This window comes from Gopherus flavomarginatus, chromosome 3 (genome assembly GCF_025201925.1).
Source record: "Gopherus flavomarginatus isolate rGopFla2 chromosome 3, rGopFla2.mat.asm, whole genome shotgun sequence".
Classification (NCBI taxonomy): Eukaryota; Metazoa; Chordata; order Testudines; family Testudinidae; genus Gopherus; species Gopherus flavomarginatus.
In genome coordinates this window covers 207,712,775-207,731,182 of record NC_066619.1, presented here as the reverse complement: position 1 = coordinate 207,731,182, position 18,408 = coordinate 207,712,775, and the positions used below count along the sequence as shown (strand labels likewise).

The 18,408-nt window shown below is 36.3% G+C and overlaps 1 protein-coding gene across 3 annotated transcripts in view; it reads left to right on the top strand.

Annotated features, from left to right (window-relative positions):
* FSTL5 (follistatin like 5) overlaps positions 1-18,408 on the top strand; it is a 593,647-nt gene that overhangs the window by 501,119 nt on the left and 74,120 nt on the right. For 2 of the 3 annotated variants that reach the window (XM_050946342.1, XM_050946343.1), the window contains exon 11: positions 15,074-15,100. The exons of the other annotated variant lie outside the window; for it this stretch is intronic. In XM_050946342.1, the coding sequence (XP_050802299.1) occupies positions 15,074-15,100 (27 nt within the window). The remainder of the gene's footprint in view (positions 1-15,073; positions 15,101-18,408) is intronic. 3 annotated transcript variants of the gene reach the window in all.

The window sequence follows — 18,408 nt, the reverse complement described above, 5'->3', positions numbered from 1 at the left end:
AAGCATGGTCTAATGGTTGAGGCAGTTGTATTCTGTCCTGGAGAAACGGATTCTATCCCTGCCTCTGCCACAGTGTTCCTGTGTGATACTGGGGAAATCTCTTAATCCAAACTGCACCGTTGGCCACTAATAGTGTGTTCCCCATTTTCTGGATACCCAGCATGAGAAACCTCAGGACAGATTTGCAAAAGTGTTGAGCAATCACAATTGCAACTGAAGTCAGTGAGAGCTGTGCTCTGAACATATACTGTACTATATATTGCTAAGTACTCTAAAAAATCAGGTCATAGGTGACTTAAGTTGAGCTCACTTCTCACAGTTTTGTCCTTAATCTCTGTGTGCCTCAGTTCCCCATTCGCAAATTGGATTTATACTGCAACTTAACCTCACAAGATATTTGAAAGTTAAATTCATTAATGTTTGTGAAGCACTCAGATACGATAATGAAAAACCATAGAAATATCCATGAGGAAATTAATATTTTTTATTCAGTTCAGGGGTTGGATGGCATATATTAAATAAGGCCTATGGACATACATTGAATATGGAGAAGAAAAGAAATATTGAGTAGCTGCTGATTTACTGCATGCGGCGGGGTTCGTGTGGAAAAAACAGTATATGGCCTTGAAATTAAAGATTGTATCGTAGTGCGTACACACAAGGAGACCACATTAAGATTGTATGGGTAACCTTAATTCTGACATTTTCTAACTTTTGAGTGCTTGAGTTTGCAACCTCTTATTGATCTTTTAGTATAGTTTTGTTAATGTATGTCTATATAAACTATATATATTGTTATAATAATGTATAAAAATGCATTCTTAGCATACAAATGGGAGTTAATTGGTGCATGCAGTTTTGTGTATGTACCCATTGCATCCTGCTTTGTACATTCTGACCTTAAACTAATGGCCCAACCCATTTTGGAAGAACCCCTCCCCTTTAAACATTAAAATAAAATACTCTACAATCAAAGCAAATTTTTATCCACCAAAAATAGGTAACATTTTTAGCACATACATTCAATATGATTGTCTAACAGTAATCATATTTAAACGTAGACCATAAGCTATGTTCTAATTCATTATTTATTCTATAGACTGAAAAATAGCATGTGAGTGTGTAGACTTCACTGAGCGAACAAATTCCAGACACTAGTTTTATTTTAATACAGGAACTACAGCAGGGTGCACTCTGACAAGTTTTTATCCATGCAGTGATACCAATGAATACATTTTTTTCTTACATCTGAAGCAATCCATTTTGATTTCCCCACAATTTAGAGAGCCAAAACCTTTTCAATCATACTTTGTACATGACATCCCAATGGTCTTGAGGTTAGTGCTCTGTGTGGATTGTTTTTTAGGTCAGCAGAAGGCAGGAGCAATGGTGGAAGCAAAGCAAAACCATTCTAACGCCTATGAAGTCAAAAGGATTCTTTCTATTCATTTCAGTAGAATTTGGGTCATACAAACAGAAGAACGGCCATACTGGATTAGACCAAAGGTCCATCTAACCCAGTATCCTGTCTTCTGACAGTGTCTAATGCCCGGTGCTTCAGAGGGAATGCATTGACCAGGTATCCTCAAGTGATCCATCCCTATCACCCATCCCAGTTTCTAGTCACAAACTCCCTTAGTGGTAAATTAAGCAGGCTTTGTGAAAGCTTTGTAACAAAACTGGAAAATGCCTATAATTATCATAAACAAACTTCAGTGTGAGATTTTTAACCAGGCCCCATTCCCAGCAGGTACTGATCTCCCAAAATATCAGATATTTGCTTGAATTAGGATGGGAAGCTTGAGCAACATTTATCCCATTACCTATAGTGTCTTTTGGATACTTATTGTGGATAGGAAGATCAGGGCTAGTTCCATCAGTTTCACAATAAAAACAATGAAACCTGTTGTCTTTCCAGTTCTATTCTATTTTGTTTGGCATTTCAAATTCAAATGAATTCAATGCTCAGAGTAAAACTGTAACTACTTAAAGTTTAAGGCTAGAAGGGACCGGTTAGATCAAGTCTCATCTTTTGTAATCACAGAAAATCAGATTTCATGCAGTAATGGCTGTATCAAGCCCATTAACTTGTGTTTAGCTAAAGCATATCCTTCAGTCTTAATCTGAAGAAATCAAGAGATGTCTAGTAGTAGTAGTAGTTTGTTCCAATGGTTAACCACCCTGACTGTTGTTTTTTTTTAAAAAAGGTGCCTAATTGCTAATTTAAATTCTCTGACTTTATATTCTATCCATTGGTTCTTGTTATGCGTTTCTCTGCTAGATTAAGGAAACTTTTAGCTCTGGTATTTTCTTCCCATGAAGATATTTATATTGTGTAATCAAGTCACCTTGTCTCTATGATAAGATGTGTGGATTGAATTTTGTAAGTCTTTCACTATCTGGCATTTTCCCTAGCCTCAAATGATTTTTGTGGTCCTTTTCTGCACCTTCTCCAGTTTTTCAACATCCTTTCTAAAATGTGGACACCAAAAGTGTATACACAGTATTTCTGGATCAATCTCTCCAATGCAGTATACAGAGATAAAATCACTTCCTTATCCCTACTCTCACTGCTCCCTTGTTTACATTACCCAGGATTACATTAGCCTGTTTTACTACAGCATCCCACTGGGGTTGCTTGCCTGTTATGACCTCTAAATCCTGTTCAGAATCATAGCTTTCTAGGTTAAAGTCCCCTGTTCTATAAGGATTGCCTGCATCCCTTGTTCCTGCATGTATAATTTTGCATTTGGCTATATTAGAACACATTTTCTTAAATGGGCCCAGTTAACCAAGTAATCAAGATTGTGCAGTATGATTGCCCTGTTTTTATGATTATTTATCACTCTGCCAATCTCTATGGAATACCTCTAGAAATGTTCCCATTTGATGATGATTCCCCACTGACAACTACTTTATTACTTTTTGAGATCTGTCTGTTATTCAGTTCTTATTCCATTTAAAGTTTTCCTTTTGATATATTGTAGCATGCTAATATTTTAATCAGAATGCTGTGCAACACTAAGTCAATGTATTACAACGCTGCAGTTACCTTTATCAGCCAAACTTGCAATTTCCTCAAAGAATGAAATCTCGTTTCTTTGATAAAACCTATTTGCCTTAAACCTATGTTGGCTGGCATGAATTATAGTCCTGTCCTTTCATTTTTTATCAATTAGACCTCATCAGATTTTGCATTATTTTGCCTGGGATTATATCAGGCTGACTGGTGTATTGTTACTTAGGTCATCTCTCTTGCTCTTTTTTAATATTAGCACAATATTAGCACTTTTCCAGGTCTTCTGGAATGTCTCTGATGTTTCAAAATGTAAAAATTAATTCAAATGAGCAACAGACTTTCTCAGCCAACTCTTTTGGGACTCTTTGATGCAAATTATCCATGTGATAAGTGTATATCATCCTACTTCTTTCCAAAAGAAAATAGAAATATTTATTGAACAATACTAACAATGAAACATGCTATAAAATTTTCCAACATCCACAGAAACCAAACCTGGCAGATTTTGAGTAGCTCTTAAAAGGGAATATTTTTCCTTCTCTTTTTATAGTTTTTCCCTGTGATTTATCATTTGGATCAATTATCTTTGTAAGGCACCATCTGGCCATATTTTTTTTCTCCTCACATACAGGCACATATTTGATTGAATCATAGAAATATATGGTCTATGTCTGCCACATTGAGGCAGGACCAAGTATACCTAGACTATCACTTACAGCTGTTTGTCTACCCTTTTCTTACAAATCTCCAATGATGGGGATTCCACAACCTCATTTGGTAACCTATTCCTGTACTTTACTATCCTATAGTAGAACCTTTCCTAATAGCTAACCTAAATGTCCCTTGAAGCAGATTAATCCAATTACTTCTTGTCCTAACTTCAGTGGACATGGAGAATAACTGATCACTGATCTCTCCTTATGACAGCCCTTGCCATATTTGAAGAACATTATTAGGTCCCCCTTGGTCTTCTTTTCTCAAGACTTAAATATGTCCTTTAAGAAAAAAAATACTTTTCCTCACACATCATGTTTTCTAACCTTCTTATCATTTTTGTTGCTCTTCTCTGACTCTCTCCAGTATGTCCACATTTTTTTAAAAGCATAGCACCAATAACTGGACATAATATTTCAGCTGAAGTGTCACTAATGCTGAGTATAGTGGAACAGCTACCATGTCTTACATGTGACAATTTTGTTAATACAGTCTAGAATTATGTTTGCCTTATTTGCTTCTGCATCACATTATTGTTTTGTATCTGATAGGTTGTTGTGATGTGGCCTTTGTTGTTATGGACTGGAGGAGAATAAAATGACATAGAATGAATATCAAGCAGCTAGAAATAATTCCTTCGGCTTAAAACAAAGATATCAAGTGTAGTTAAAGCTACATCTTCTCCTAAAAGGAACAGTTAATCTCACTGTTTTCTGAACATGATTCTTATTCCAGTAGTCCATCATCTCCAGCAACAGCTGATAAGACAGCTGTTTCTTTTCGTAGTTTGCAGTACATGCAGCTGCATTTCAAGAAGCTCTCAACCCTCTCATTAAAGTCATTGATATGAGCAGCTTCTCCCTCCATCATAATAAGTATGTCATTGATTAGATTATGTGAGCGCAAGTCTGCAGCAGGCCCTGTGCTGACTCAGTTTAATATATGTGTTCTTACTATCAGAATTACAGTGTGGTCAACCTGAGTTCTGAAAGCCTCCAGGCAAAGGGTCCAGGTGCTCTGGCTGAGGTACTGGCATTCATTAAATATTAATGAATGGGAGTAAATTTGAGTTGACAGCATCTCGGTAACAATGCAGAGGATGACCATTTTGGTTTGGTTTTCATTCACTATATCAGAATGAAACATTGAGGAGGCAGAAATGGTTTTGTCTGTCTGTGGGCTATTTTAGTTTCATTAACCTAAAGTTAAGTTACTGATTCTTTCAGATAGTAACAGTACTGGATAATATATATCCAAGCTTTAGTTCAGTGAAATAATGTCAATCAAGATATATTTGAATAAATGACTAAGGAGCAAGACTGAAATTTGCATTCTGAGAGAAGAACTGCAAAGTTGGGAAGCACAGTGAAATCTGTCTTAAGTGGAAACTCAAATCAGGTTGGAAAGATAAAAGAAAGTTACAGAAGTAGAGTAGTATTAATCACATGTTTAGAAGTGTGGAATAGATTAGATAGGGAGAGGAAAAGATAAGCTGGCAGTATACTATAGAAGAGCAAAAGAATGACCATCAAAGACAGAAGAAAGTGTATGCCAAAGGGACACTTTCAATACTTATTGTCATGTATTAAAAACAAATTACCTAGGTTACTAATTAATTATTAACAAAGGATTTTTGTTTAAAATATTAATATTTTTTCTGTTAAATTTTTGCTATTCACTCAGTTTTAACAATGCAACTAGATACATTTCACTTGCTTATGGTCAGTTTCATTGTTGGGTCATTGCACATTCGCTGAATATTGCAATATTGGACTTGGCGATAATGAAAATACATGTGCTGTTTTAAAAATCAACGGAACCAGTTGATTTTAAGTTTGTTTTTTAAATCATGGCAACATTTCTATTGCTTTCAAACTTTCTAGAAGTTTGTTTTACAAAACATATGTCAGATCTAAATTAAACAATTTCTCTTTAATTATTTTTAACTAATTTACTGCCTAGATCTAAATTTTCATGTAAGAGATGTACCTGGTAATATAGTGAATTAGAAATTTGTCACATAATATCATTATGGTATTTCTGAAGCAGTTTAAGAATATTTGATGACCTTATAAAAATTGTATAAAGCAGTTTTTATTATTTAATATCAATTACAGCTTCCCATGTACTCACTTTATCCACTGTGACAAAGTCACATTCCATGAAGCAACTTTTTCTATAAAACCTTTCATCTGCTCACCCAGAGGAAGCTGAAAATTATCTACCTCATGCATTCTTTGTCTTGGGGCTGTATTTAAAAAATAATATGCCTTTTCCATGCCATTAAATAGATCTATTTCTAACACAATGCCTTTTTGGAAGTAATGTCATAGTCTTATCACCTAACAAGAGGTTATGTGATCTGAATACTACTGACTTGAGAGGTTTATAGCCATCATAAGCAACCGGGCATCTCCGCTACCTAGAATTTGGAATAAGACTAAAAGCTTTTTGGCTATGATTTATTGCCTAAAGTTTCCCTGCAAGGCTTTCTGCACCTTTAATGGAATCTTCCTGTCGACTCTCATACTCAGTGATACCTATTTACCTAATTTCTTTGCAGATAATTTACTCTGGCATTTCATTTTATGGCGGGTATTCAAAGCTTAAATAAGGATAAACTTTCAGATTATTTTCATGTACATTATATGTGTGTTAATGTGCTACGGCAAAGGAATTCAGGTTGGATCACTATCAGAACTTACAGAAAACAAATAAGAGAGCAATGTATAGCTACAAACATTTATAATGAACTCCAGAACTATCCTACCCCTGAAAAGTCAGTTTCACTGAAAGGTGTGAATATTTAATCTCTTACAGAAAAAATATTTGTGTCATAATGTTCACACCTATCACTAAAATGTCATCTTTGCTATGCTTAGTTACACTATCTCAAAATATAATTATGAAAAATTAAAATCAAACAACCTTCTCCTCTGAGCAATATAATCAGAGGAAGTAATCCAGCAGTTGTGACATTTTAACTGATAAGTAAAAGCTTAATAATTAGTCAGGACAATAGATGTTAGATAATTGGTTTTAATATACCCCAAGATGAAATCAAGCATGTATCACATGAAGAGAGAGCAGCCTCATTTTTTTTCTCTTAAATCTGAGATGATGCTAATAGAACAAAAGAGTCAGGCTTACTTTGTCAGATATAGTCTATCACATGAATACCAATTGAAATAAATCATGGTTCTTTTTGAAAAGGTGCATTGTTTTATTCCAGTACCAAGAATTATTAATGACGCAACATTGTCCCTATCACTTAGGAGTATTGTGGTTTTTTTTAAGAAGTACCAGAACAAACTATACCATTAGGGATATGGTTTCTTCTTGATGGGTGTATATCTGTGTACAGCTGTTGTCTATGAGGGTTATCACCATGTGAATCAAGCAGAGAATGTCTCTCCCCCAAAATGACATTTTTTCTCAACAATTACTCTTATAGCTAAAATAGAGAGCAGTAAAAGTGTACTGCAACTGCCTTCCTAAAATTCACTGATCATGTCTGTACTCATTTATACAGTACTATGGAGACAGGCCTGAAACATACCTAGAAATGAATCTTTAGGGCCATATGTTGTATGAGCCCACACATGAATATTTCATTTATTTTAATATGAGTTTCACCGTGGATGAAGAGCAGTATTTGACCATAACATTGGTAGACAATGAGTACTGAGAAAATCTGAATTAGGATCTGATATCACTATTAAGTTTACCCAAAATTCCAAAAAGGGGAAACTAAATGGTAATGAGGAAATTCAGAAACACATAATTTAAGAAAGTATTATGGGAAACCTGTACCACGGATTAAGAAACTTACCCAGTATCGCATAGGAAGTCTGGGACAGAGTTGGGAACAGAAACCAGGATCCTCATTCATGACATAAGGGCAGCTATTCATATTTTTCAGAAGAAAATAGTCTGAAAAGGCAACCCTTAGCCAGTGTCTGCAGTCATTACTATTATAGTGTTGTATTGGGGTGGCTAACACTGTGAGCAAAATTATAAATGTTCTGTTTAATTTGTTATAACCACCAATCACAAGCCATGTGAACCCACTGCCAGCACTTACAAATGTAAATAAAAGAGAGCAGTGTATTGCTGACTAATATCAGTGACGAGCATCAGATCTATTTTACCTCTGAAAAATCAGGTTCACTAAAAGATGTGAATATTTAATCTCTTGACAGCAAGATTATGTGTGTCATAATATGCACCACTATAACTGAAATGACATCTTTGTTATACTTGGTTACACTATCTGAAGATAACACCCACACACAAAAAACCAAATATATGCAAAAATTATCACCTGGTTTCTGGTTTCATGACTAAACCAAAACTCAAATCAAGTTCATTCAGAAATATTGCAAACTGTGTGGGTTTAAATGGTCAGCAGGGAACCAAATGAAACCTGATGGGTTTTGAATCCAGCCTTTAAATTGAAATTCATGTGGTATGAACTCATGATCACAATTAATGAAAATGTTTGGAATTACTGTCATTAGAAGCCGACTCTACAGAATCCCCTTCCTATCCTTGAGCAGCAGCAGAGTCAGTAGGAGGAATTCTCAGTGGATATCCTGACCAGCACCCAAGGTTGTTGGGTTAATGCAAAAGGAGGTTACCCATGTTGTGGCTCTAGTGTGTATGTATCTATCAATCGATCTATTGATATTAATAATACTAGGCTGAGGAACTTTTGGGATAGTCTCTAATAAGGGGGATAAAGAAACAGAGGATGTGTATTGACATAATAAAAATTATGGACGAATCCCTGCAAAATGAAACTGTTGATTCACCATCAATTTGTCAGTTAATATATTCTTAATAAGTGCAAACAATAGAAAGGCATTTTGAGGAGTTAGAGATCCAGAAATTTGAGTTTGAGTTGTATTTCATAAGGTGTCGGGAGAGATCATTGTTTTTTCTCCACAAGTTTCCACAAATAGATGCTCAGTTTGAAACCTGTTAATTTAATATCATAATGGCAATGTTGAAACAATTTATTTCTTACTAGATTAGTATGCAAACCAAGAAGAGAATTTGGTGTATTTTTTGGTAGGGTTCCCCCCCACACACACTTTTATGAGGCTGTTTTGAATTAAAATGTTTAGCCACCATAGTGATTCTAGAAGCTTTTCTAAGCTTAAGCTTTCAATTGATTTCCACTTAGTCTACAGTAGAACCAAAGCAACAAAACGCTACTGAAAATATTTTGTTTAGCCCTGTGATTAGAAAAACCAATGGAGAGGGAACAAAAGCTTATTTAACCACAAACTGCATAATATAGGTCCAGAAAAAAAATGACAATACTTCAGTGAAGATAAAAGCTAATAGATAAAGGTCATCAGCTGCTTTTTAGATGATGGCCATTGAAGCATGTGAGTCAAGAGGTAAAACTGTTCTTTGGAAAACATGAAAGAGCATTTTTTATACAAAACAAGTGACTTTTTTCTGATTCTCAGTGGCCTCACCCTGTGTTTTCTTCTGAAACATAATATACAGCTTATTGATTGTTGGAAATATGATGATCCAGTTATGTCGGCAAAAGGAAATTGTTAATTCAACTGCAAAATTGTTGAATTTCAAGTTGCATGAAAAACAAGAAGAAAGATCTCATCATTTGTTTCCATCCTCTACCATTTCAATGTAAAGAAGAAAATTAGGACATTGTAATATCATGTGATGGGGCAGAGAAGTCCCATACTGGCAGTGAGGGCTTTAAGGATGCAGACAAGCTCTCCACTGCTAATGAAAGGGTTGGTGAAAGCCTGAGAATCCATATGGTCCTACCCCACTACCTCTGTAGCCAATGTGGAAAGGAGAGCTAAAAGAAAGAGAACCAGCCTAATTCACTGTTGATGAGGAAGGAGGGTAAGGCCTCTCCTAATGGAAGAGAAGCCTGGTTGCAGCCTTGAGATAGATTTTGCTTCTCAGCCAGATCTGACCTCCTAGAAAGGTTGACCAGACCCAATAGAGTGGAAGGGGTGAGGCGCAAGGTCATTGGCAGAAGAACAGACTGATTAGGAGACCAGCCCTGAATGGAAGGGGGTGGGGCACCAAAGGTTTGTGGGTTGACCCTATTTTGAATCAAGTTTATTGTATTTCTAATTACCTTTTAATATTTATGCCCTGAAAGTCGTAGGACTGAGGGGTACTCTGGCTAGCAAGCCAACGCACCACTACACTGGACCTTATCAAAATAGAGATATATACCAGCCCTGGTCCACAGTGGGATTAATTGTGTTTGGAGGGACCACAAGAGGGTGCCACCCTGACAATGTGGCACATCATTTGAAGTTTGTATTTTGGTTGTTTTAAGGATCTCTTATGGTGGAGTGACTATAATGACAATAGTTTGGTGGCAGCACAATGTAGTAGGATACAGGATACTTCATTTTGAGAACCATGTTTTAGCACCCTCTCCTAGAAGTAGCATGTTATTTTTTTTTCTCTTCAAAGGATACAAAAAGCTGCATGATGTAAGATTCATCTCAGACAATCTGTGAAATGCTAATGGTATATTTATGAGAGCTGTATAGCTGCCTTCCATAAAGAGAGAAAGAGCAGTGGCCACCAAAGAAGGAGAATAAGATTGAATAAAAGGCTGAACAACTGAAAGATAGGTTTTAAAAATGCATGTTAGTAATTTATGGTCAGGGATTGGTAAAATGGTGCCCACCACAAAAGCATAGAAATATATTTATAATTTGTAGTTACACTGCATTTTCTTTACTTATGTCATCTTTTGTAAATACTGAATATATGTGTTTTGCTAGCCATTCACAGCTTCTCTGGACTATTTGCGGAGGTTTCTGATTATATTAAGAACATTTCTTGTTCAAGGGGAAAAGTTTTGGATCTTGACCAGTATTACTATGTAATAATTGTATATTGTAAATATGTAACTGTTTAATAAGAAGCAGTCCTAATGCATTACATAATGCATTTCTTGACCCAAAAAAGATATGCCTGGAACATGATAATTCTCTATTTTAATACAATTTTCATATATGAGATTACCTAAAATAATCATGCATTTTTTCCATCCTGAGCTTAAAAAAAATGCAAGAGTTGAGTATTGGGGTATGACTGAGTGATTAGTTTTTATTAAAAATAGAATCTGAAGGGTATGTACCTTGTAGTGCCTTCCATCTGTAGTGCAGATGTGGTGGATCCTCCATTATTGGAATCTTTATATCAGGACTAAATATCTTCCTTAACTTCTATTTGAGCTATAACATATTTTTATGGACTTTAATGCATAAATTATTGAGTCAGTGTCTTTGGCCTGTGTTATCCAGGAGGTTAGATTAGATGGTGATAATGTTCTACTCTTAAAATCTGTGAAATCTGTATTTCACATCCAAGCTGCAGTTTCAAAAAGAAATGTAAAATCTTCTTCCCACTACATTTTATCAGGTTTGTTGTGTTATTTTCCAGCTAGTAAGTCAGTTTTTCTAAAGCTGAGGTTTTTTTTTCCTTTCTTCATTTTTTGTCTTGTATGACAGGTCTAGAAACCATATGTGTCATTTTGTATTAACCAGATTATTCGTATTCTGTATTGAATGTCTTAGAGGTCATGCATTTGTTAATGCCATGTCCTCACATGTTGAAATAATTGGGGAATGATTTTAATTTTCTTTTATCTCATGCCTCCACTTCCACCTTTTTATTGTTCAAATGCAGGAGTTACAGCTCAGTGCAGGAGTCCTTGAATACATTTGGATCACATGCTGTCCTTCCTTAAGAAAATCTTTAGAGAGGAAAACTAATTTTTTTTAAAAATCCCTCCAATTTGCTCTAGGGAGACAGCTTTTGAGTCTTGCAGTGAGACCCTGCATAACATTACATAGGGAAATTGAGCCCCAAAATGCTGCACGTACTGAATGTTCATGCATAATCGTCTCCAGCCAAACTATCCTAGTGCATCTGCAAGGACACCCTGCTCATCCATGCTGCTCTCTGAATCCCTATTTGTGCCCTACCCCGCTGCAGATGTACAAAGGGCAGTTAAATGCTGGGGTGTTAACTAGTATGTTTGTGTTTTCTTGGAAAGATTGAGTTACTAGGGGTGCATGACATGTAGAGTGTTTAGTTTTTTTTTCACCTCCCTCCCTCCTTCATGCTGGTATACCCTGCACGTGAGGCTACACTGCAGGTTGTTTGCAAAGAGGGGCTTCTAAGGAGTTAAAGGGAAGGGTAATGCTTTATTGGCTGTACTTCCTTCTCTTTATGGGTACCACCAGCTCTCACCTTCCTGTGCAGAAAAGGGGATGCTTGGCTCTATAGCAGCAAGACTATGATTATCTAATTGAAAATTTTCTTTTAAGTAGAAAAAAAATCTAAATTCAACCTTTTTCTCTCCATTGTTTGAAGTAAATTAAATAAATTTAATATTAAATTAATGGAGATATCCTTTCTTCTAGAACTGGAAGGGACCTTGAAAGGTCACTGAGTCCAGCCCCCTGCCTTAACTAGCAAGACCAAGTACTGATTTTGCCCCAGATCCCTGTGTGGTCCCCTCAAGGATTGTACTCACAACCCTGGGTTTAGCAGACCAATACTCAAACCGCTAAGCTATCCCATACCCCAATTTAAAAATCTGTATTTTATACCCTTTCAATTGTTTATACACATACACTCTCTCTCTCTCTCTCTCTCTCTGCTCTTTTTATGTCAAGTTGGTTTCTTTCTTCACAAAGAGAATCAATCAATAAGACACCAAGCTAATCTTCCATCCCTACATGAATGCAGTTTATAGCAAAAGGACTAGATCTGCAAACCCTTTTACACAAGGACAAAAGAAATATCATTTAGCAGAACAGCCAAATTGCTTACACATGAGTAGCCAAGTAAAAAGTATTGTGCCTTACACTATCAGAGGCATATTAACTACCGTGTTTGTGATTGCCAATGTAATATCACACTGCAAGCCTAGCTCATTTTGTGCTGTAAGCATAGAGTCCGGTTCTGCCCTCCTCATTGTTGCTGGGTAGTAATTTTCTCTGCAGATGGTATACTGCTACTTTCAGTGAGACTTAGGGACAGATCCTGAGCTGGTGTAAATTGTCATAACTCCACTGACGTCAATCTCTTTTTGAAATAGGAAGCCAACCTGACTTCAAAAGAGCAAATATAAAAATAAATAATTGAGCGAATATACAAATGGATTTTAAATTGCTGTGACTCAATTTTGGTTCCAGTGGCTCTGTTACAATTTAAACCAACTGAGAAGGATCTGCCCCCTTATATAGAAATGTCATAATGTGAATAAAGGGTGGCAGAATCAGGACCACAATTATTATTAGCCATCTGTAGTGTATAACACATCGGTGGGTCACATCTTGAAGATAATACAGTGTTGGGAGTTTGAAGTTACTATACACACAAGGGGCAGTTAACAAAGGCACAACAATTAAACAGTTATAAAGCTAATAAACATTAATCCAGTAATATCTTTATAATGTATGCTCTCATATAGAAGAGTGAAGCTTTGATTCCAAAATTCAATAGTGCTGCATTTCACTATTGCTATTTCTAATTTACACTTATATAGAAAACTTCATCCATAGATCTGAAAGTGCTGAATGTGGCTAAATGTTCTCCTCCTCTAGTGTGGATGGGAAAATTGAAAGACAGTGTGTTTAAGTACTATGGCTAAGGTCATACAGCAAGTCAATACTACTAAGAGAGACAGTTTGTGAAACACAATGTGCAGGCAGGCAAAGAGATAATAGGAAAAATACAACTGACATGTTTTCCGAGCCTCTGAATCATGAACTTAGCAAAAAGTGTAATGGCATTCTCCAGGGGCTTACAAAACCTTGTGCTCTCTCTTTCTTAATAACAAAATAATAATAATATATGGAGAAATACCTATCTCATAGAACTGGAAGGGACCCTGAAAGGTCACTGAGTCCAGCCCCCTGCCTTCACTGGCAGGACCAAGACCTGATTTTGCCCCAGATCCCTAAGTGGTCCCCTCAAGGATTGAGAGTCCGGTGGCACCTTATAGACTAACAAATGTATTGGATCTTAAGCTTTTGTGGGTGAATACCCACTTTGTCAGATGCATGTACATGTGTCTGACAAAGTGGGTATTCACCCACAAAAGCTTATACTATAAGGTGCCACAGGACTCTTTGTCACTTTTTACAGATCCAGAGTAACATAGCTACCTGTCTGATACTTGACCTCAAGGATTTAACTCACAACCCTGGGTTTAATAGGCCAATGCTCAAACCACTGAGTTATCCCTCCCCCGCATGTTCTGTTCCTTTTCCTTAAAATTTGTATGTATTTGTGAGGACAATTATTTTTCAAAGTGTCCGTGTGTTTGATTAGTTTCTTCCACTGCAGCTTGTTCTTTAAATATTTAGAACTATATAGTTATATTTAGGTACATTCTATCCCCCCAAATGGAAGAGGTAGCAGAATTTATATAATAAATTTTTCTCTACCTCATGTCTAAAATCCAGACACAAAAAAGAAGAATTTCAAATATGGCTAATGATGTCATGCAAATGTAACTCACAATTCATGTGTATTTGTCCCACAAAGCGCTGGTCTACGCTGGGGGGCAAAGGGGAGTTGATCTAAGTTACGCAACTTCAGCTACGTGAATAGCTCTGCCTGCATGTCTCGCGGCACTGCAGTACTCTGCCTGTCAACTCTGCCTGCGCCTCTCGCGGCGCTGGAGTACAGGAGTCGACAGGAGAGCATTCGGGTCGATTTATCACGTCTAGACTAGACGCAATAATTTGATCCTTGCTGGATTGATCACAGCCCACCTATCAATGGAAAACATACCATTAACTTTGAAGGATCAGGTCTCATGTTACAGAAGTATAGAAGTAAGAATGATTTTTAAGTGCCTCTTATAAATATGTTCTTAAACGTGTTTGTCTCTCATCACTTTTTTCTAAAATGAATAATTCTTCAAATGTCATTATTTTCACTAAAAACAGAAGATGAAAATTATCTTCAGATATAATCTTATCTATATTTCTATGAACATAAACTTGAGATTTGTTGTTAGTAATGGAATATTAAACACACTCTTATAATAAAAGGGTAGAAATGTTAATTGCAAAAAAACATCAACAAGAAGCATGGATAAGTCATTGTTTTTCCCATTTTGAAGTACAATAGTTTGATATGAAACTTTTTGGTAAATTCTATGTATTTTGTATATATAAGTTCTTTAGTTTATGAGCCAGAAAATGTAGCATCATAATTATTTCAGAGACTGATATACCATTTCATGTTTTTTTTTCTTGTTCATTTGTCTCTTCTGTTCTTTCTCTCTCTTACATGCTGCAGTTGCAAACATATTGTGGCGAGAGGAAGGTACTAACACATTATTTTTTCTATACTATGATATTTTTTTCTTTTGTGCCTATTACATTACTTGTTAGCAGTCAGTAGTTCTAGTAATTTGCAGGGTTGGGGTTTTTTTTGTAAAATATCATGGTATTTTAATGCCTTTATGTAAGTATGCCATTGTCAACTGATTTTCTTTATTTTGGGTCAAATTAATTATTTACAACAACTTTTTTATTGTTTGTATTTGACCTACATTTGTGTAAAGTTAAGGGTTAAATGCACAGGAGCAAGGAAACTCAGAGTTAGAGTTGAAAATCCAGGCTGTTGCTTTGCTCTTAACTTGTCCCTTTGATGTTATAAATCTTTCAGCCATTCAGCCTATCTGTAGTTAGAATTTTGACCACATGGTGTGAATCATTTGTCAAGAGTATCATCTTGTGCAGCTTCCAGAATAATAGAGAATTATGATTGGTTAATTAGTTAATGAGACAAAGCAGTTTCTTCTTGATATAAAGTTGTGACTCCAGGGGGAAATTTCATGACCTATTGGAAACTTCTCTGTGGGATACATTTTATGACATAAGCAGTATCAGATGTTTGTGCAGTTTAGAACACTGTTGTCATCTAAGGTTTACTTCCAATGATAGGTATTTTGCTGGATCTGAGTTCTGAGCTTTAATATGACTTATCAGAGCAATATCTAGACACAAGCGAAAATGTTGAAGCAGAAGTGTTAATATGACCCTTTATTCTTAACTCTGACTAGTGCTATATTCACTTAAAGTTATAGGGAAACTTTTAAATATTTCCATAAATGTGAAGTTTGGTTTTTTTTTCCAATTACTTTCAATGAAAGACTCATGGTAGCTGAATTTCTCACAGATTTTGCTCTGTACTAGAGTGCTCTTTTGCCACAGTAGGTGTTGATGGGTGGCAATCAAATACATTTTTTGTGATTGAATTTTCTGTTCCAAAGAAATCAAAGTTCAAAATATAACATTTGACTTGGAACTGGCCTAATTACAAAATGAAATTTAGCACATATTCTTTATATTGCCAAAGTGCTTTACAGATATTAACTAGTTCTTTCAACATCCCTTTTACGGGGTCCAGAGCCTCAACTGATATAAACCTGCCAATTCAGTGACCTCAGTGGAGCTAAGCCAAAGTACACCAGGTGGGAATCAGGCCCAGAGAGTTCAAGTGAATTTTCCAAGACCACACTGAGAGTCACACACTAGGGCTCTTGATTCAGTTGGTGGGGACTGAGAATCTAATGTGTTTCACCCTTGAAGCTTATTTTGCAATTTTATCAAAGGCTTCTCTCATTTCCTGTCTTGTATAGAACTGAGTACATTATTGGCCCTTTTTTGTCTTCTGAATATAAGCTGAGTGTAAACTTTTCAAGCCTGATCCTCTGTCCATCTTCTGTGATTGCAGAGTACCTACCACATTTTTATTGCTTCTGTAGCAATAGTTGTTAATAATAAAAAGAATGTACCAGTGTGTAGACTGAAAAGAACAGAGTAAACATGTCCTAGACCCTTTTATGGCCTGCTATTAGTGGAGCGGGGACTGTACCCAAACTGTCACAGGCCAATGGCAGTTCTCTTATTGTCAGGTCAGTCCCTGTGCCGTTAACAAGAATTGGGGTTGGCAAGAAGGTGACAGCAGACATCCAATAAAGGCCACACCAGGAGGAAGTATGCCTTTGCTCCCTTTCTGCACTGTTGCAAGACTCCCACCGTCCTTACCTTTCCATTAAGTCTGATATTTACTTATTGCTGTACCTTGATGGAGTTGAGTACTGACAGTCCAGTTAATACAAGCTCTCACAGTTGTAGCATGGATGCATCTGGACTTTGAAGCAATTATGTGGTAAGGTCCCAGACAACTGGAGAAGGGCAGGCATAGTATCTACGTTTAAAAAGGGGAACAAAGAGGACCTGGGGAATTATAGAATCAGCCTATTATAGGTCAGGCTAACTTCAATACCTGGAAAGATAATGGACCAGATTATTAAGCAATCATTTTGTATCCTCCTAGAGGGTGGTTACATAGGGTTATAAGGAATAGCCAACTTGGATTTGTCAAGCCCAAATCATTCCAGACCAACCTAATTTATTTTTGTTTTTACAGGGTTAGAGCCTAGTGGAGATGGGGGGAGCAGTAGATGTGATCTTAATTTTAGTAAGGTTTTTCACTTGGTCCCCCGTAACAACTGGTTGAAAGGCTGTATTTAGAGTAGTTATCATAGTTCACTGTCAAACTGGGAGAATGTGTCTAATTCCACATGGGTGTGTCCAGGGTCCAGTACAATTCAATATTTTCATTAATGACTTGGATAAAGGAGTGCAGAGTATACTAACAAAATTTGTGGGATGAAAAGAATTTGGGAGTGGTTGCAAGCATTTTGGAGGACAGGAATAGAATTCAAAATTACTTTGACAAATTAGAAAATGAAAATGAAATTCAATGAAGACTTAGGAAAATAAAATCAAATGCACAACTACAGAAGGGGGAATAGCTGTCTAGGCAGTAGTGCTGTTGTAAAGAATCTGGGGTCATAGTGGATCACAAATTGAATGTGAGCCAGCAATGTGATGCAATTGTGACAAAGGCTAATATACTTCATGGAGGAGAAGTGTTGTATGTAAGACACAGGGGGTCTATTTGGCACTGGTGAAGCCTCAATGGGAGTACTGTGTCCAGTTCTGAATCCACACTTTAGAAGAGATGTAGATAAACTGGAGAGAGTACAGAGTTCAGAGAGAAAAAAAAGATTTTGAAAACCTAACTTTGGAGGAAAGGTAAAACTGGGCATATTTAGCCTTGAGAAAAGAAGACCGGGGAAGGCACCTAATAACAGTCTTCTAATACATTTATTAAAAGGACAGCGATCAGTTGTTCTCCATGTTCACTAAAAGTAGAACAAGAAGTAATACTGTTAACCTGCATCAGGGAGATTTAGGTTAGATATTAGGAAAAACTTTCTAACTATAAATATAGTTAGGCACTGGAATAAGCTTCCAAGGGATGTTGTTGAATCCCTGATACTGGAGATTTTTAAGAACAAGTTAATCTGTCAGGAATGGTCTCGGTATACTTGGTCCTGTCTCAGCACAGGGTGCTGGACTAGATAACTTCTCACGGTCCTGTCCAGATCTACATTTCTATGATTGTACAGTGGATAAACATTTGTGTTTGTTCAAATTAGCATTAAAGTAGGCCCCCTCTTCTTCCACCATGATTTCCAGTAAAATGTAATAGAGAATATCTTTTTTACAATACTGAAAGAAATGTGATATAATATATAATAATGAATAATTAAA